Source organism: Balearica regulorum, chromosome 3, assembly GCF_011004875.1.
Source record: "Balearica regulorum gibbericeps isolate bBalReg1 chromosome 3, bBalReg1.pri, whole genome shotgun sequence".
Lineage (NCBI taxonomy): Eukaryota > Metazoa > Chordata > Aves > Gruiformes > Gruidae > Balearica > Balearica regulorum.
In genome coordinates this window covers 59830086-59842633 of record NC_046186.1, presented here as the reverse complement: position 1 = coordinate 59842633, position 12548 = coordinate 59830086, and the positions used below count along the sequence as shown (strand labels likewise).

General features: G+C 40.7%; 1 protein-coding gene across 1 annotated transcript in view; it reads left to right on the top strand.

Moving 5' to 3' along the window:
• Window positions 1-12024, top strand: part of THEMIS (thymocyte selection associated) — an 82814-nt gene extending 70790 nt beyond the window's left edge. The window contains exons 6-7 of the mRNA XM_075750065.1: window positions 5343-5493; window positions 9894-12024. Coding sequence (XP_075606180.1) covers window positions 5343-5493; window positions 9894-9903 — 161 coding nt within the window. The 3' untranslated portion in view covers window positions 9904-12024. The remainder of the gene's footprint in view (window positions 1-5342; window positions 5494-9893) is intronic.
• The last annotated feature ends 524 nt before the right edge of the window (window positions 12025-12548 follow it).

Sequence of the window (12548 nt, the reverse complement as noted above, 5' to 3'; positions counted from 1 at the left end):
TCAAAAAAACAGTTAGAGACAATTATTATTTCTTACCAAAGGCCAGATAGTTCTGAAAAGAAAAGCAACATGCTTTTCTTTCACTTTTAAAGTCTCTATTGTCTTTCCTTACAGAGTTCATGTTAATAAAGATAGAATTTATTATCTTTGTCTTTAAGAAATTGAACCTTTTTCCTGTGTTGCAATCAAATCTGAGTTTTCTTATATTTGGCTGAGTTTGAATTCATTAGAAATAGTAGCAATATCTGCAGGATAATATCTCTTATCAGAAATCTGCTGTATCAGTTTTTCTTTAACCTTGAAATTTATTCTAAGTGGAGTTTCTAAAACATTACCTAATCTTCTTGCTCGTGGCTTAGGATTCTGAAATTTTTTACAGTCTGCAATAAAAAAGTGTTTATGTTGATTTTGTTTATTGATGTCAGGACATTTTAGGGAAGATATTTATATATTCTGACTTTAGGCACTTGATTTAGGAGGCCAGTGGAGAAAGAAAAAAAGGAAGAGGCCTTCTGATTGCAATTTAGGATGCACATATAAAGTCTTCTAAATTTGACAATGAAGATGGTTGAAGAAATTTCTGCCCCTGTGCTGTAGCTTGCTGTCCCATCATTTAGGGCAATACATTTGTTTATGGGTCTGTGCTCTAAACCAAATATTAAAATGAATTAAACATAATATTCAAAAAAAACTTGAAGCAAAACATGGAATTCTGAATTATTTTGAAAAAAAAAGCTCTTCTTTCTTTGGTGACATCACAGGGATATCACACTAGCACTCTGAATTAGGTGCATAGGGATAACCAATATGAATTAGGAATCCTTCACTGTACGCATGTATGACAACTGTCTCCAGCTTCCACACTTTAGCTCAGTCTTTGATTAGGGCAAAACTGTTAATTAGATCCTTTGGTTCCTGTGGTCCTGTAACTATCTTTAAAAACACAATTGGACTCTTTTTCCTGGTTTTTGGGATGTGAACACAAAACTTATTCTTGGTTGACACATCGTCTGAGACAAGTTTAAAAAAAGCTAAAAGAAAATTACTTGAGGAGATCACATCATTTCATAGGATGATGAGTACACTTTAGTAAATTATATTTAAACACTTTCAATCAGCTTTCTTCTTAACCAAACTAACTTGTTGTACAGCAGGAGAAAGAAAGCATAGGCTTGTTTATTAGATATGACTGATTTTAATTGCAGTAATACGCAGAGGTTCCAGGCCAGAGCATGTAGAAGTGGTTGCAAGGAGGAGGTATCACAGTGTTATGTGCAGGGTAACTAAAGGGGACTTTGCGTGAGTCACCTCTCCCGTTCTCTGGCAGTGCCGTCCGACTCTGCGGCACTACCCCAGCCCCACCTGCCCTGCACAGAGCAGCACCTGGGAGCCTGGGGGATGCATGATGGTGCCCTAAGCCCTTCTCCTTACCCTCTTGCAGGAAGGTATGACGGGGCCTGAAATACGCAATTGTTTAAAACTTGTGGCAACCGTTTCTCATCTGCAAGAGCTATTGATACACCGAGGATTTATTTTACAAAAAGAGGCACTAGTGCAAGAGTGGAAATTAGTGTCTGTAAGAATTCAATACAACCAGCAAGACAGACTAGAAAAGAAGTGACAAAGAAGAAAATTTAAAAATGAAAGGACAGTGAAAGAGGGCAATAGATGCCTCTTTCAGGAATTTTTTTAAGAAATTAAATTTAAAATTAAACTTTTCCAAACAATGGATTAGTAGATTCCAGAGAGAGATAAACATTAGCCATACATGAATTGTAACCCTACAGTGCATATGAAATATTTTGATTGTGGCACTTAACAGGTTTTTAAAATATGCTACATCATCACGTGAAGGAATGGTTGATGGATACCAGCTCAAGGAACAGTCCATTAGTTTTATGGGCTCTGGTTCTGCTATCGCTCAATAGCTTTCAGTAGCATTCCCTAGGAATTAGTTCTCATTAGCACTAAGGAGTATCAAAACCAGGCCCACAGCAAATAAAATGCTACTGTTCATAGATTTGGCTTATGCAAATGCCTTCAGTTCTGCGTATTTTTATTTAAGTGATGTGCAGAAATAAGGATGCGGTTCTACTGTTCACAATATTATTATGCATAATGTTGCACATAATGTGAACAACCTGGTCTAGTGGAGGGTGTCCCTGCCCATGGCAGGGGGGTTGGAACTAGACAGGCTTTGAGGGCCCTTCCAACCCAAACCATTCTGTGATTCTATGATAATAATTCATAACTATTGTTTTCAAGTTAGGCATATATAAACACTAAATATTGTTACGTGGTTGAATGTTAATTTATGATGTAGCATAAATCCTGAACTGAAATATTTACCACAACTGTGTTATGGTCAAAGCCAGGGGTGTTGAGGTGTGCAGCCTTGTATGTACATGAGTTGGGGTTTCTAGCACTGGTTTCATTCAAGCAAGGGTCCTGATGAGTTGGGTTACTTCTGTTGCCTACATTTTGAAGGAGGACGGAATGGAGAGCTATGATAACTGTTTGCCACCTTGAAATTTGTGAAAAAAACAGCAAGTATATTCCAAGGAAAAAAAACAACAAATGCTACACACTTGACGATACAAGTGAGATAAATGGAAATTTTTAGTCTGCAGAGCACTACCCTTCCCCTGTAAAGGCAAATGTAATTATACAAATTATTCCAGGAAGAGCAGAATTAATGAAATTTGGTTTAATAAGTATTCAGGTCTGTTGTCCCCTACTGTTCCTCTCCCCCTTCCCTGATAATAACCAAAACTCTCCTTATGGCACTCCTATCAAATGAAAAAGAGCAGGTCTGGAGCTATGTGTGTGTTGAGTGGCCAACCAATATGCACATGCTGATTTATCCTGCTGCCTGCTGCCAAATGGAGTGTATAACAGCTGTGTTCTGCATGCTCTTCTTTCAATAGAGGAACTAATTCAACTGTCGCTTTTGTAACCACGTTGAGACTTCTGCCCCCTTTTCAAATCTGACTGAAATTCGCAAAAAACCTTTCGAAAGTACTGAAGAGATCGACAGATGGATGGATAGACAGCATGATGACATAAGCCTTGTTTTCTTAGCAGGCTGAGATGGCATATCTGATTCAGTAATTCAGTGTTGAGGCTAATAGATATTTTTTCAAACAGCGAAGAAAATTGCATTGATTTTACTGTTCAGAATTCCCTTGGGATTGTTCAGCTTGTCCCATTCATTGCTTAATGTTTTATTGAAGTGTAAGTATATACATTTCAGAAGGCATCCTACACAGGTTTGAGACTGGGGACAGCTATGATTTAGTCTGACCCGATGACATTAATTTCCTTTCTCCTTGAGCTGTCTTGCTTAGAAGCATATCATTTTGTTTGCTTGTGTTTGGGAAAGAAGAAAGTCTAGCTATGCCATCCGTGAGCAATCTGTACTTTATATCCGTATTAGCAAGTCTAAGTGCACAAACAATATTTCCCTTGCTGAATCATAGGGATTAGCTTATTCTTTCAGTGCCTGTTTTAGTCATTAGTTTACTTTTACTGATATTAAACACAGCCAACTTGCAAATGAACTACAAACCTGGAAATGTTTATTAACAAGACAGTGGCCACATGTGTGAGTGAAATCTTCATTAAATTTCTCATCACAGGTTTGAGTTTTTGGTGGTGGTTTGGTTTTTTTGTGGGTTTTTGTTTTATTTAGTTTTTCTCTTCTCTTGATTCCTAGATCTGGAAATACTTTGCTAATATATGTATTCCTAAAAAGTAGCAGGAGGACATGTGAGTAAATTGGTCTGTGACAAACTTCGTGCTGGTGTGGACAGACAGCTGCTTGATTAACTTATTGGTTATTTCTGGCCTTAAAAAACCTGTAAAGTTGAGGATCAGAACTTTAAAAAGAAATTAATCCTGCCCAGTTTTTCAGGGAGAGATGCCTCAGCTATGGAGAGTCTCAGGAGGAACACAAGTGGGGTTTGGAGACTGCCGAGAGAATGTACAGCTGTTTTCTTGGTGAAGGGGAGGGAACGCAGTGGTCAGGAGAATAAGATTGTGAGCAGGATTCTTGTTTGAGAAGCTCAGTCCCATAAAGAAGGACCTGTTTGATGAGCACAGCCTTGCTGAGAGGTCCAATATGTGAGGTCCTGTGCACATTTGCAGGTTGTTTCAGGTTTTGTCATAGCAAATTAACCAGACAGGAACAGCTGTACCACAAGCAGTGTTTCACACTGTTTTGTCATTTCAGGTGAAACTTTTTGCTTTATAATCCTCTCAGCTCTATTAAAGGTGAGACTTCCTAGGAAACCTCAAGGGTGAGCTGCTCCTGGTAGGGGAATGCCTGTACTGCTGCCTGGCTCTTCCTTGCCACAGCCTGGGCCAAGGGATGTGGTGGCTCTGGGGCACTCAGTGACTGATCCTTGTGCGGTCCTGCTCCATGTGAGTAGTGGTCCCATGCATCTTGTGGAGCTACCTCTTGCCCCATTGAGGCACTAGGACCACCTAGGCAGGGGAGGAGACCCTGGGGCCTTCCAGCAGCAGCCTGTAGCTCACTGGTGTGAGCTCTAATGTGAAGTTGTTGCTGTGCCAAGATCCAGAGTAGAGCCCACCCCAGTGCTGGAGTGGCAAAGAGGACTCCCATGAAGGTCTTTGCCCTTGTGGGAAAAGGCCACTGCTTTTTGGAAGGTTTGTCCTCAGTATTGTCCCAGGCTGGTCTAAGTGGAGGTAAAGAAATGTACTTCAAAAATTTTCATTTAAATGTCAAGCCACTTTCAAGCCTGCACCTCTGTTTGTAGTACCACCTTCTGAGTGATAAGAGGAAACTGGGGGGTCTGGGTCTAGGAAATCCTGAAGTAATACCACAGCTTCCTAGCTGCAGAGGCTCATCTCTTCAGGCAATGAAACACAAGAGCATGGGTGCACAGGGATGGTAGGTACTGCACATGGCAAGTGTACTGCTCTTCTCTTGATATGGTCAGACAATTTTATCTGCCTGCTTTTACACTGTCAGCGATCACACTTTTTAACTATTTTAATAAACCTTAGAGTTATGTCTGGACAACAGATTATCTGTTTTGCCCACAGATGTACAAGTATTATGCAAAAACTGAAACAGCAATTTTTAAGAGTGAAGACTCTCTTATAAAATGCTCAGCTGGGTTTCATTTTTGATCTGCCACAGATACTATTCAGGAACTTGAGCAAGTCATTTAAGTTCTCTGTGAAAATGAGAAAAGTGAGAAGAATGTTGCCTGCTTTACTTTTTGCTTTTGTAGTTGTCTGCATGAATTGTACATTTTTTTCAGGGCAAGGGCAGAGTCTTCCATTTCCTTACAGTTATTTTTTTGCTAATTGCCTAGGTCTCACAAATAAGGCACTTGGAAAGTGTGAGGCAGAAGAGGAAGAAGAGCACAAATACGACTATGTGGATGAAAACATAATTGAAAACTTAAGAAAAGTATTTCAAGACACCACTGTTCGAAATAAGCATGCACCCTGTGAAGGAAGAAGGTGAGTGTGATCTGCGATCACTTATGGATGCAAACACGTGCAGAGTGATTTTTCAGATTGGCCAGTAACCTTCACTCTCCCAAATGAGGGATGGTTTCCCCTGGGAGTTGCCACTGTTGCCTCGAATGTCCTGTGAATAAGGCAGGAAGGGCACCTCTGAGCTGCCGCCTGTGATGCCCTGTCGCTCTTAGCGATGTCACCATTGTCAAAGCGGTGCCTGTCATTGTTCTGGTGATAGAAGTGCACAGGCAAGGCCAGGTTTACATATAGAGACAAAACCTTAATTAGACCAACAGTTATCCTTACAGAACCACACAGAAACCCGGAGAAAGGCTTTGTATCTGAAAGCCTGTCTAATTTTTCTGATTTGTGCCAGCTTGCTGTAACATATTATAGTAGTTTAAAGGCAATCCTTTTCCTTTTTATTTAGAAGTTGATGCCTTGTTGTGCATGACTAAGGTTTGGATCTTAAAAAGCTTCCAGGAATTATCTGTGTTTTCACTAAATCCTCAAGGTTCTGCTCTGGCAGTCTGCAGAGACTTAAAGTGCTTGTGAAGAGGGCCTTTGCTTCTAAAAAGCTCCAAGCATTATTTGCAGCTAAACACAGATTAAACTTTTTTTCTCTAGATCTGAATGAAACTGTGTAGTCCCAGCTCTTTTCACTCATAGCTGAACCTTTTAGGAACTTCACTTGATTTGGCTGAATTGCTTCTCTTGTTAAGAGAAACCCCTGAAAACCTACAAAAACTTGAAATGTTGTGTTTCAGAGATTAAAAAAAAATATTTTATTATAAAGTGGTATTTTATTTCTAAATGTACTGTGTATTTATTTTAAAATAGCATGCAACTTTTCTATTCTATTTGAGTTAAGCAGCTTACTGAATCTGAAATAAGCTCTTGTTTTTTTCTGAAATGCTCAAACCTCTCAGAAACACAACGTCCAGGGCAGGGTGTGGTATCTGTGCAACCATCTCTTCCCCTGCTCACAACCATAGAAACTCCAAAGTTACAGGAAAGACTGAAAAATGAAACAAAAAGTAGGGCGTTTCACATAAATGTACTACTTCCTCAGTCCACATGCCACCGAGGATGGGGACTTGCTCTATTGTGTGAAGAAGTCAAGAAAGAGAGAATGAAAGTCTCTCCTGACTAAAATAGTCCTTTTGACTATAGGCATTAAGGGGAAAGCAAAGTTTCAAGAAGCAATGCCAGCCTAGAGGATCAGCCTGTAATTATACTAACTGTCGTGGCATCAGCTTCTTTAAGTCTTTATCCAACTGCCCTTTAAACTCCCTATCAATAGAGGCAAGGTTTCACTGTGTTAGCTGTCGTCTTTGAGAGCTCTAGCAAAACATGAAAGAAAGGACCTTTGCCGCTGTCTGTCTTGGATTATGAAGTAATCCCCTAAATTATCACCCTCGGTGGATGACAGAAGTATCCACCCTCTGAAATCATTAGCTAGGCAAGGAGCACGTAGCTCTTCGAGCCTGCTGGTCTTCCCCTGACCATCAGAAATCCTCTGTTATGGCTTTTATCTAGCACTTAACATTTCTATTGAGCTTCTGTGCTTGCACTTGTGAGCATTTTGAGAAATATGGATTTGATGCAAGCATATGAAATTAATCTTATATGTGGGCAAAAGCCCTATAAAATGTCTAGCCAGTAAAATGATTGACGGAGCTTATAAAATCAGCTTTTGAGCATGTATGCTACTCATCTGGTTGGAGGCGTTATTAAAATTAACCAAATTAGCTGGTTTAGGCTTACTTACAGGCAAATAATGCACAAAAATGATTTGTCTCTTGCATCTGTGCCAAATGCCTAACATTCAATCATGTTAATTCTAGTTCAAGAACTCATCAGTCAACCATTTCCCACGCATGGTCCCTTGCTTCTTCAGGACATTTATGCTGTCTATTGATAGCCATTTTTAATTATTTGGTATATCTGATCTATCAAAATGAAATCTATTGATCCAAATTACTTCAAAATAGAGTCATTAGGGAAAAAAAAAAGTTTTAATGAAATACAGAAGCAAGCCTCAACAGTCAGGTGTACTTTGAGAAAATCAGTATTTATTATTTGCAGTTTTTCTCCAGTGCCCCAAAAAAGTCTTTCCACAATCAGGCCAAAGCATGCCAGGATGATACTAGCAAGAGCTAGTCCTCAGTCTAAGCAGAAGGGAGAAAGAAAGAACAGACACTTGCCTCAGGTCATTGCTATGTTAATTTTGATAGAATAAACGTGCCTGGAGGGTCAATGATGTTAACATGACCTCATCACTCCAGAACAATAAGCAATTAAACAAGGGACTTGACTACAGATGCCTGAGCTTGCTATAGCAACAACCACCATTAACATATTTTAACCTTTCATTAAAGATCCAAGAGAAAGTAGGAAAAAACCCTGAAAGCATTTAAAAGCTGTGGCTTTCTTTTTAACAACACAAGTTTCTTTCGTTTTACTGCCATGAGTTGGGTTTTGGATATTTTTATGAAGAAAGCCCTCAGTTTGACAGTCTTTTAGAGGGCATTAAAGATATCAATAGCAGGTTTTCTGAGGTGTGAGAAAAAAGGGGATAAAGAAGACTCATTGCAATGAACTGTAGTAGCTCTGGTGCTGTTATAATGCCTCATCCCATGTCCTTGGAAACAAAAACGAGACAGAGGCATGCAGGAGCAGCAACAACAAAAACCCAACAGCAAACCAGAGAAGGCAGCTTCTGCCTCCAGTGCTGATTGCTGCTTGCAACTTCATGGCTGGAAAAGGACAGAAATGACATGGTCCAGCCACCTGGAGAGCTGAAAACAAGTGCTGGTGTCAGGCTGTTTCAGGACGTGGCTTTCTGGACTTCACACAAGTGCTGGAAAAAGCATGGTCTCAGCTGACTAAGCCTCAGTGCTTATTGAGTAGGAGCCAAGAAAGAAAAAGTAGAAAAGAGAGAGAAATGACATAAGGAATGAAAAAAATACCCAGCTGGTTTTCTCTTGTCATGAACTCAACAGTTGAGGTGGTTTTGTTTGGACAAAGAAGTTTTCTTTATTTTCAATTTGTACTGATTTTTTTTAAAATGAATTGTATGAAACAGATTGAGGTGGAACTTTTTTTTTTAACCTTGGTTGTGCTGAGGTGTGAGTTCCTGCATGACCGAAAGCGAGAGACAGTGCTACAAATGAAAACCAGACTTTCTGACCCCACTGCATCTTCATTAATCCTTTTGTACTGTTTTTCTAAGACATTTCTCCAGAGCTTTCATACCACTGACCCTCTAAGATAGTTGTTTCTTTCGTAGCTCCCCTTGCCTCTGGCTGAAAGGCTGAGGCAAGCCCTGCAGCCTCAGGGATATTGGGGTGAGGAACCCAAATACATGGCTGGAGTTGTATGGTCTCAGCACTTTTGAAAGTCCCCCTTTTCTTAAGTAGTTTTCAATGCAGATTTTGGGGCATCACCTACTTTGCTAATTTTCATTGTTAGGTAATTTTTCTACTGCCTGGTGTTTTCACCTTACCCTAATGTGCAAACTGAAGCTTTTTTCCAGGGTGCAATCAATGACCATTATGATGGAAGGAAGAGTCGAGAGGAAGCAAACAAATATTGTGCTGCTCAGAGAGCTGCAATTCAATTCTTAGCTTTGACGCAGGCAGGACTTCAAGCAGCCTGTCTCAAAGCAGTTGTAGGTTCAAAGACCCTAAGGGCAGGGAAGACTATCAGACCACCATGATTATATAGATGTTCATCCTACGTGCACAGGTCTTGCCATTCCCCTAGAGGGCAGATTAAAACATGGTTTCGCAACGTGGCAGAGCTGGGAACAGAGCCCACTGATGAAGTCTTAGCATGCTGCCATATTGCCATTAAATATTAATTAAGTTATTAATTAACTCCCCTCCAGGCCTGCATCTCTTCTACCCCAGCCCAGGGCACACCGGTTGGAAGCCTCTCTCCAAGAGGGAGGTATCTCTTCTCCCATGTCTGCCAGACCAGCAACACGACACAGGCATCATGGCCGTAGTCACGCTGGAGAATCACTGGGAAAACTTTTTGCTGGAGTCACAGTTTACACTGACTGAATGAGCTCTTTTACCCCATATAGGTCAAGCATTTCCCTAAACTGCATAAGCTATACTAGTAAAAGAAAAATTTACTGGTACGAGTTTCACACACTTAGGCAAAGTTGCTGGCATAGCTGTGTCAGAGTCATATATTAGCTTTATTTTTGCTATAGTCTTGGGATTGCTGGTATAATTGTACTGACAAACCATTTTACGGCACAGATGAGCCCTAACATGCAGCCATTAATTTGACTCGAGCTCATTCACCTGCACTCGCTGTGTAATTTTGAGATTAAAATGTAAAGGTTTCCTGTTTCACCCTGTCATTTTGTTTTGTTTGTTTTTCAGAGACATCTGAAGCAAAATAATCCTGAAATTAACTGGAAACTAATAGGAAGCTGTATCTTTCACATATTAAGATCGACCGCAACTGTAAGAAAAAGCTGCTCGTGAAAGTGTCCTTCTTGTCTCATGAAGAGCATATGAGACTGTAATTTAACTATAATAATCCCACGAGAAACTAAACTGCTTACTCGTCCTAAATAAGAAGTCAAACCAGCTAATGTCTCATGACCCTTTGAAAGGACAAAGTTCTTCTCTACATATTTATTCATGACTTCAGATATTTAGATGCCAAGTCCAATCCTTCATTCTTATTGCACCTGAAATAGCAGTTGATTTTCTGAATTTTTCTGAATTTTCTGCTTTGGTTTTGGAGGAAGGAAGGGTAGAGAGGGGAATGAAGGGTTGTGTCTAAGGTGAATGTCCATTTCTTTAGCCAGTCACACGTGCTTCAGATTAAGGCTCAAAATTGCAAATGGCCAGATGCTGCCACTCTTTCAGATGATGAGCAATGCTTTATGGCACAAGCTGTTGCACCACGAATAATTCACCCTGGAAAGCAATTGTACTCCTCCTAGAGGGAAGCGCTACTCAGAAGGACCAGGGATGCCTAAGTTAGATAGCATTGCCATCTCCATAACCCCTTGCACAGCTTAAGTTATCTAGAACCACACTAGAGTGGTATATTTTGCTATTGTGTTCAGCAATTTGCTCAAAACACAGCCAGGAAGGAAGGACAGAAGCTGGAGTTGAAAGAGCAGTGTTCGTGCCAGCCCTCCCAACTCAGAAAAAGGCACACGCTCCCCTCTTAAAGAGGTCTGGGAAAAGCAGTGCTGAAGAGCTTCACCTGCACCTCGTGGTACCTCGTATTCCCAGACAAACGTCCGGGGGAAGATGCAGCCCCAGGTGCCTCTCTGCATCACGTGTGAATGGCCAACCCTGCCCCGCTGGAGAGAGGGCACAGGAAGAGCAACACAATCTCTTCTCCTTTTTTAAACAAAACAAGTGTTTGCTTTGAAGGATTTACTTTTACTTTATAGTTCTGAAAATGTCAAATGAAAGCCAAATGGTTACATGATATCTGAAAGGATACAAGACCTTGCTGGTCGAGAAGGAGGCACCTCCCTTTGTGCCCTGTGAGTGCCGAGCAGCGGCAGGGAGACCCTCTGCTTGCACAGACGAGCATCTCGGAGGGCTCGGCCGTGAGCATGTAATCCGTGCTGATATTAGAGATGTCGTATGCCTGTCTGGGATCGCTGTGTGCAGTCACACACCAGCTGCACAGGTAGGGTGTGCTTAACATCTTTGGGTGGTGGTGGACCTAGTCCTCGTGTTCTGGCAGAGTCTGATACCCATCATTTATGGCATATAAGAATAAGAACTGGGCAGTGCATGCACGCTGTGTATCTAGAAGTGTTAGATCTAGGGCAAGTGCATATCCCTCTGGCAGTGCTTTGGCTCTCAGGGAAAACTGTTAAGAACTGATGTGTAAATACACAGTTGATGTGCCAAGAGTTTCCAGACTCAGAGCAGCTTAATCAGAGTGGCATATCCAGAAATCTCAGACAGCTGCACAAATTAGTCAAACTTCCCAGACAGTGTTAGGGTGGAAATAGGGTACATGTTTACAGAGCCTAGATGTACCATATTTTCAGTCCTACTGAGGAGTTAAAAAGCAAATACTCACAAAAATGCCTGAGTATACTTTAAAGAAAAAGTCTTTTTGAGCAAACCGTATAGTATCTTCACATTTGCCTATTACAATTCTACTGAATTATTAACTTTCATTAATGCAAATTAATTTAGAATTTCTCAATATTGTCTCACATTAATTTATTCAAGATAAATGTTCATCCTCATTAAAATCAGTTACAATTGAAGTATTAAGAATATCGCTCAGAGCGCTTTGATTCCATGCATATGTAGCATGCAGCATTTTGCATATCACTAGTTAATACTGAGGCTTGCAGGTGTGTACAAAACTTGTAACTGGCTGACACATCACTTGTGGGTATTTGAAATACATTTTAAGTATTTTTCACAAAAATCTGTATTTCTCTTTGTAGCAACGCTAAACAACTTGATTCGTTAGGCCAGCAATCGCAGTCTGGTATTTCAATAAAAGGAATTTGTTGTGTATTTTACTGACTTTTTTTTTTTTCTTTTTCTGCTGAATGTGATGTTGTTCTCTTCTGGATGTCTGAAAGATATGATGTGTTACCATCGCAATTTTCCTTTACTAAAGTACCAGAAGCCTGACTTCTGCAGCTAGAAAAGAGGAGAGAAAAGCCAACAGCCTCCTGGGTTGCATTGGCAGAGTGGTGCCAGCAGGTTGAGGGAGGTGACTCTTCCCCTCTGCTCAGCGTTGCTGAGGCCACATCTGAACAGCTGTGTCCAGTTCTGGCTCCCCAGTACAAGAAGGACATGGACGTACTGGAGCCAGTCTGGCAAAGGGCTATGAAGATGGTTAAGGACGTACAAAAGAGGCTGAGGGAGCCTGGAAAAAACAAAGCTCTCACTAGTTGCCCTAGGTGTTAGGATGGGTGTGAACAGGGTGGTACGCAGTAGCTTTCCCAGTAAACCTAAGCTTCTTTCAGACATTCCATAAAACCATTTAAGAACTAGTTTGTGAACAAAACCAAGACTTATCTTCTCTTTTTG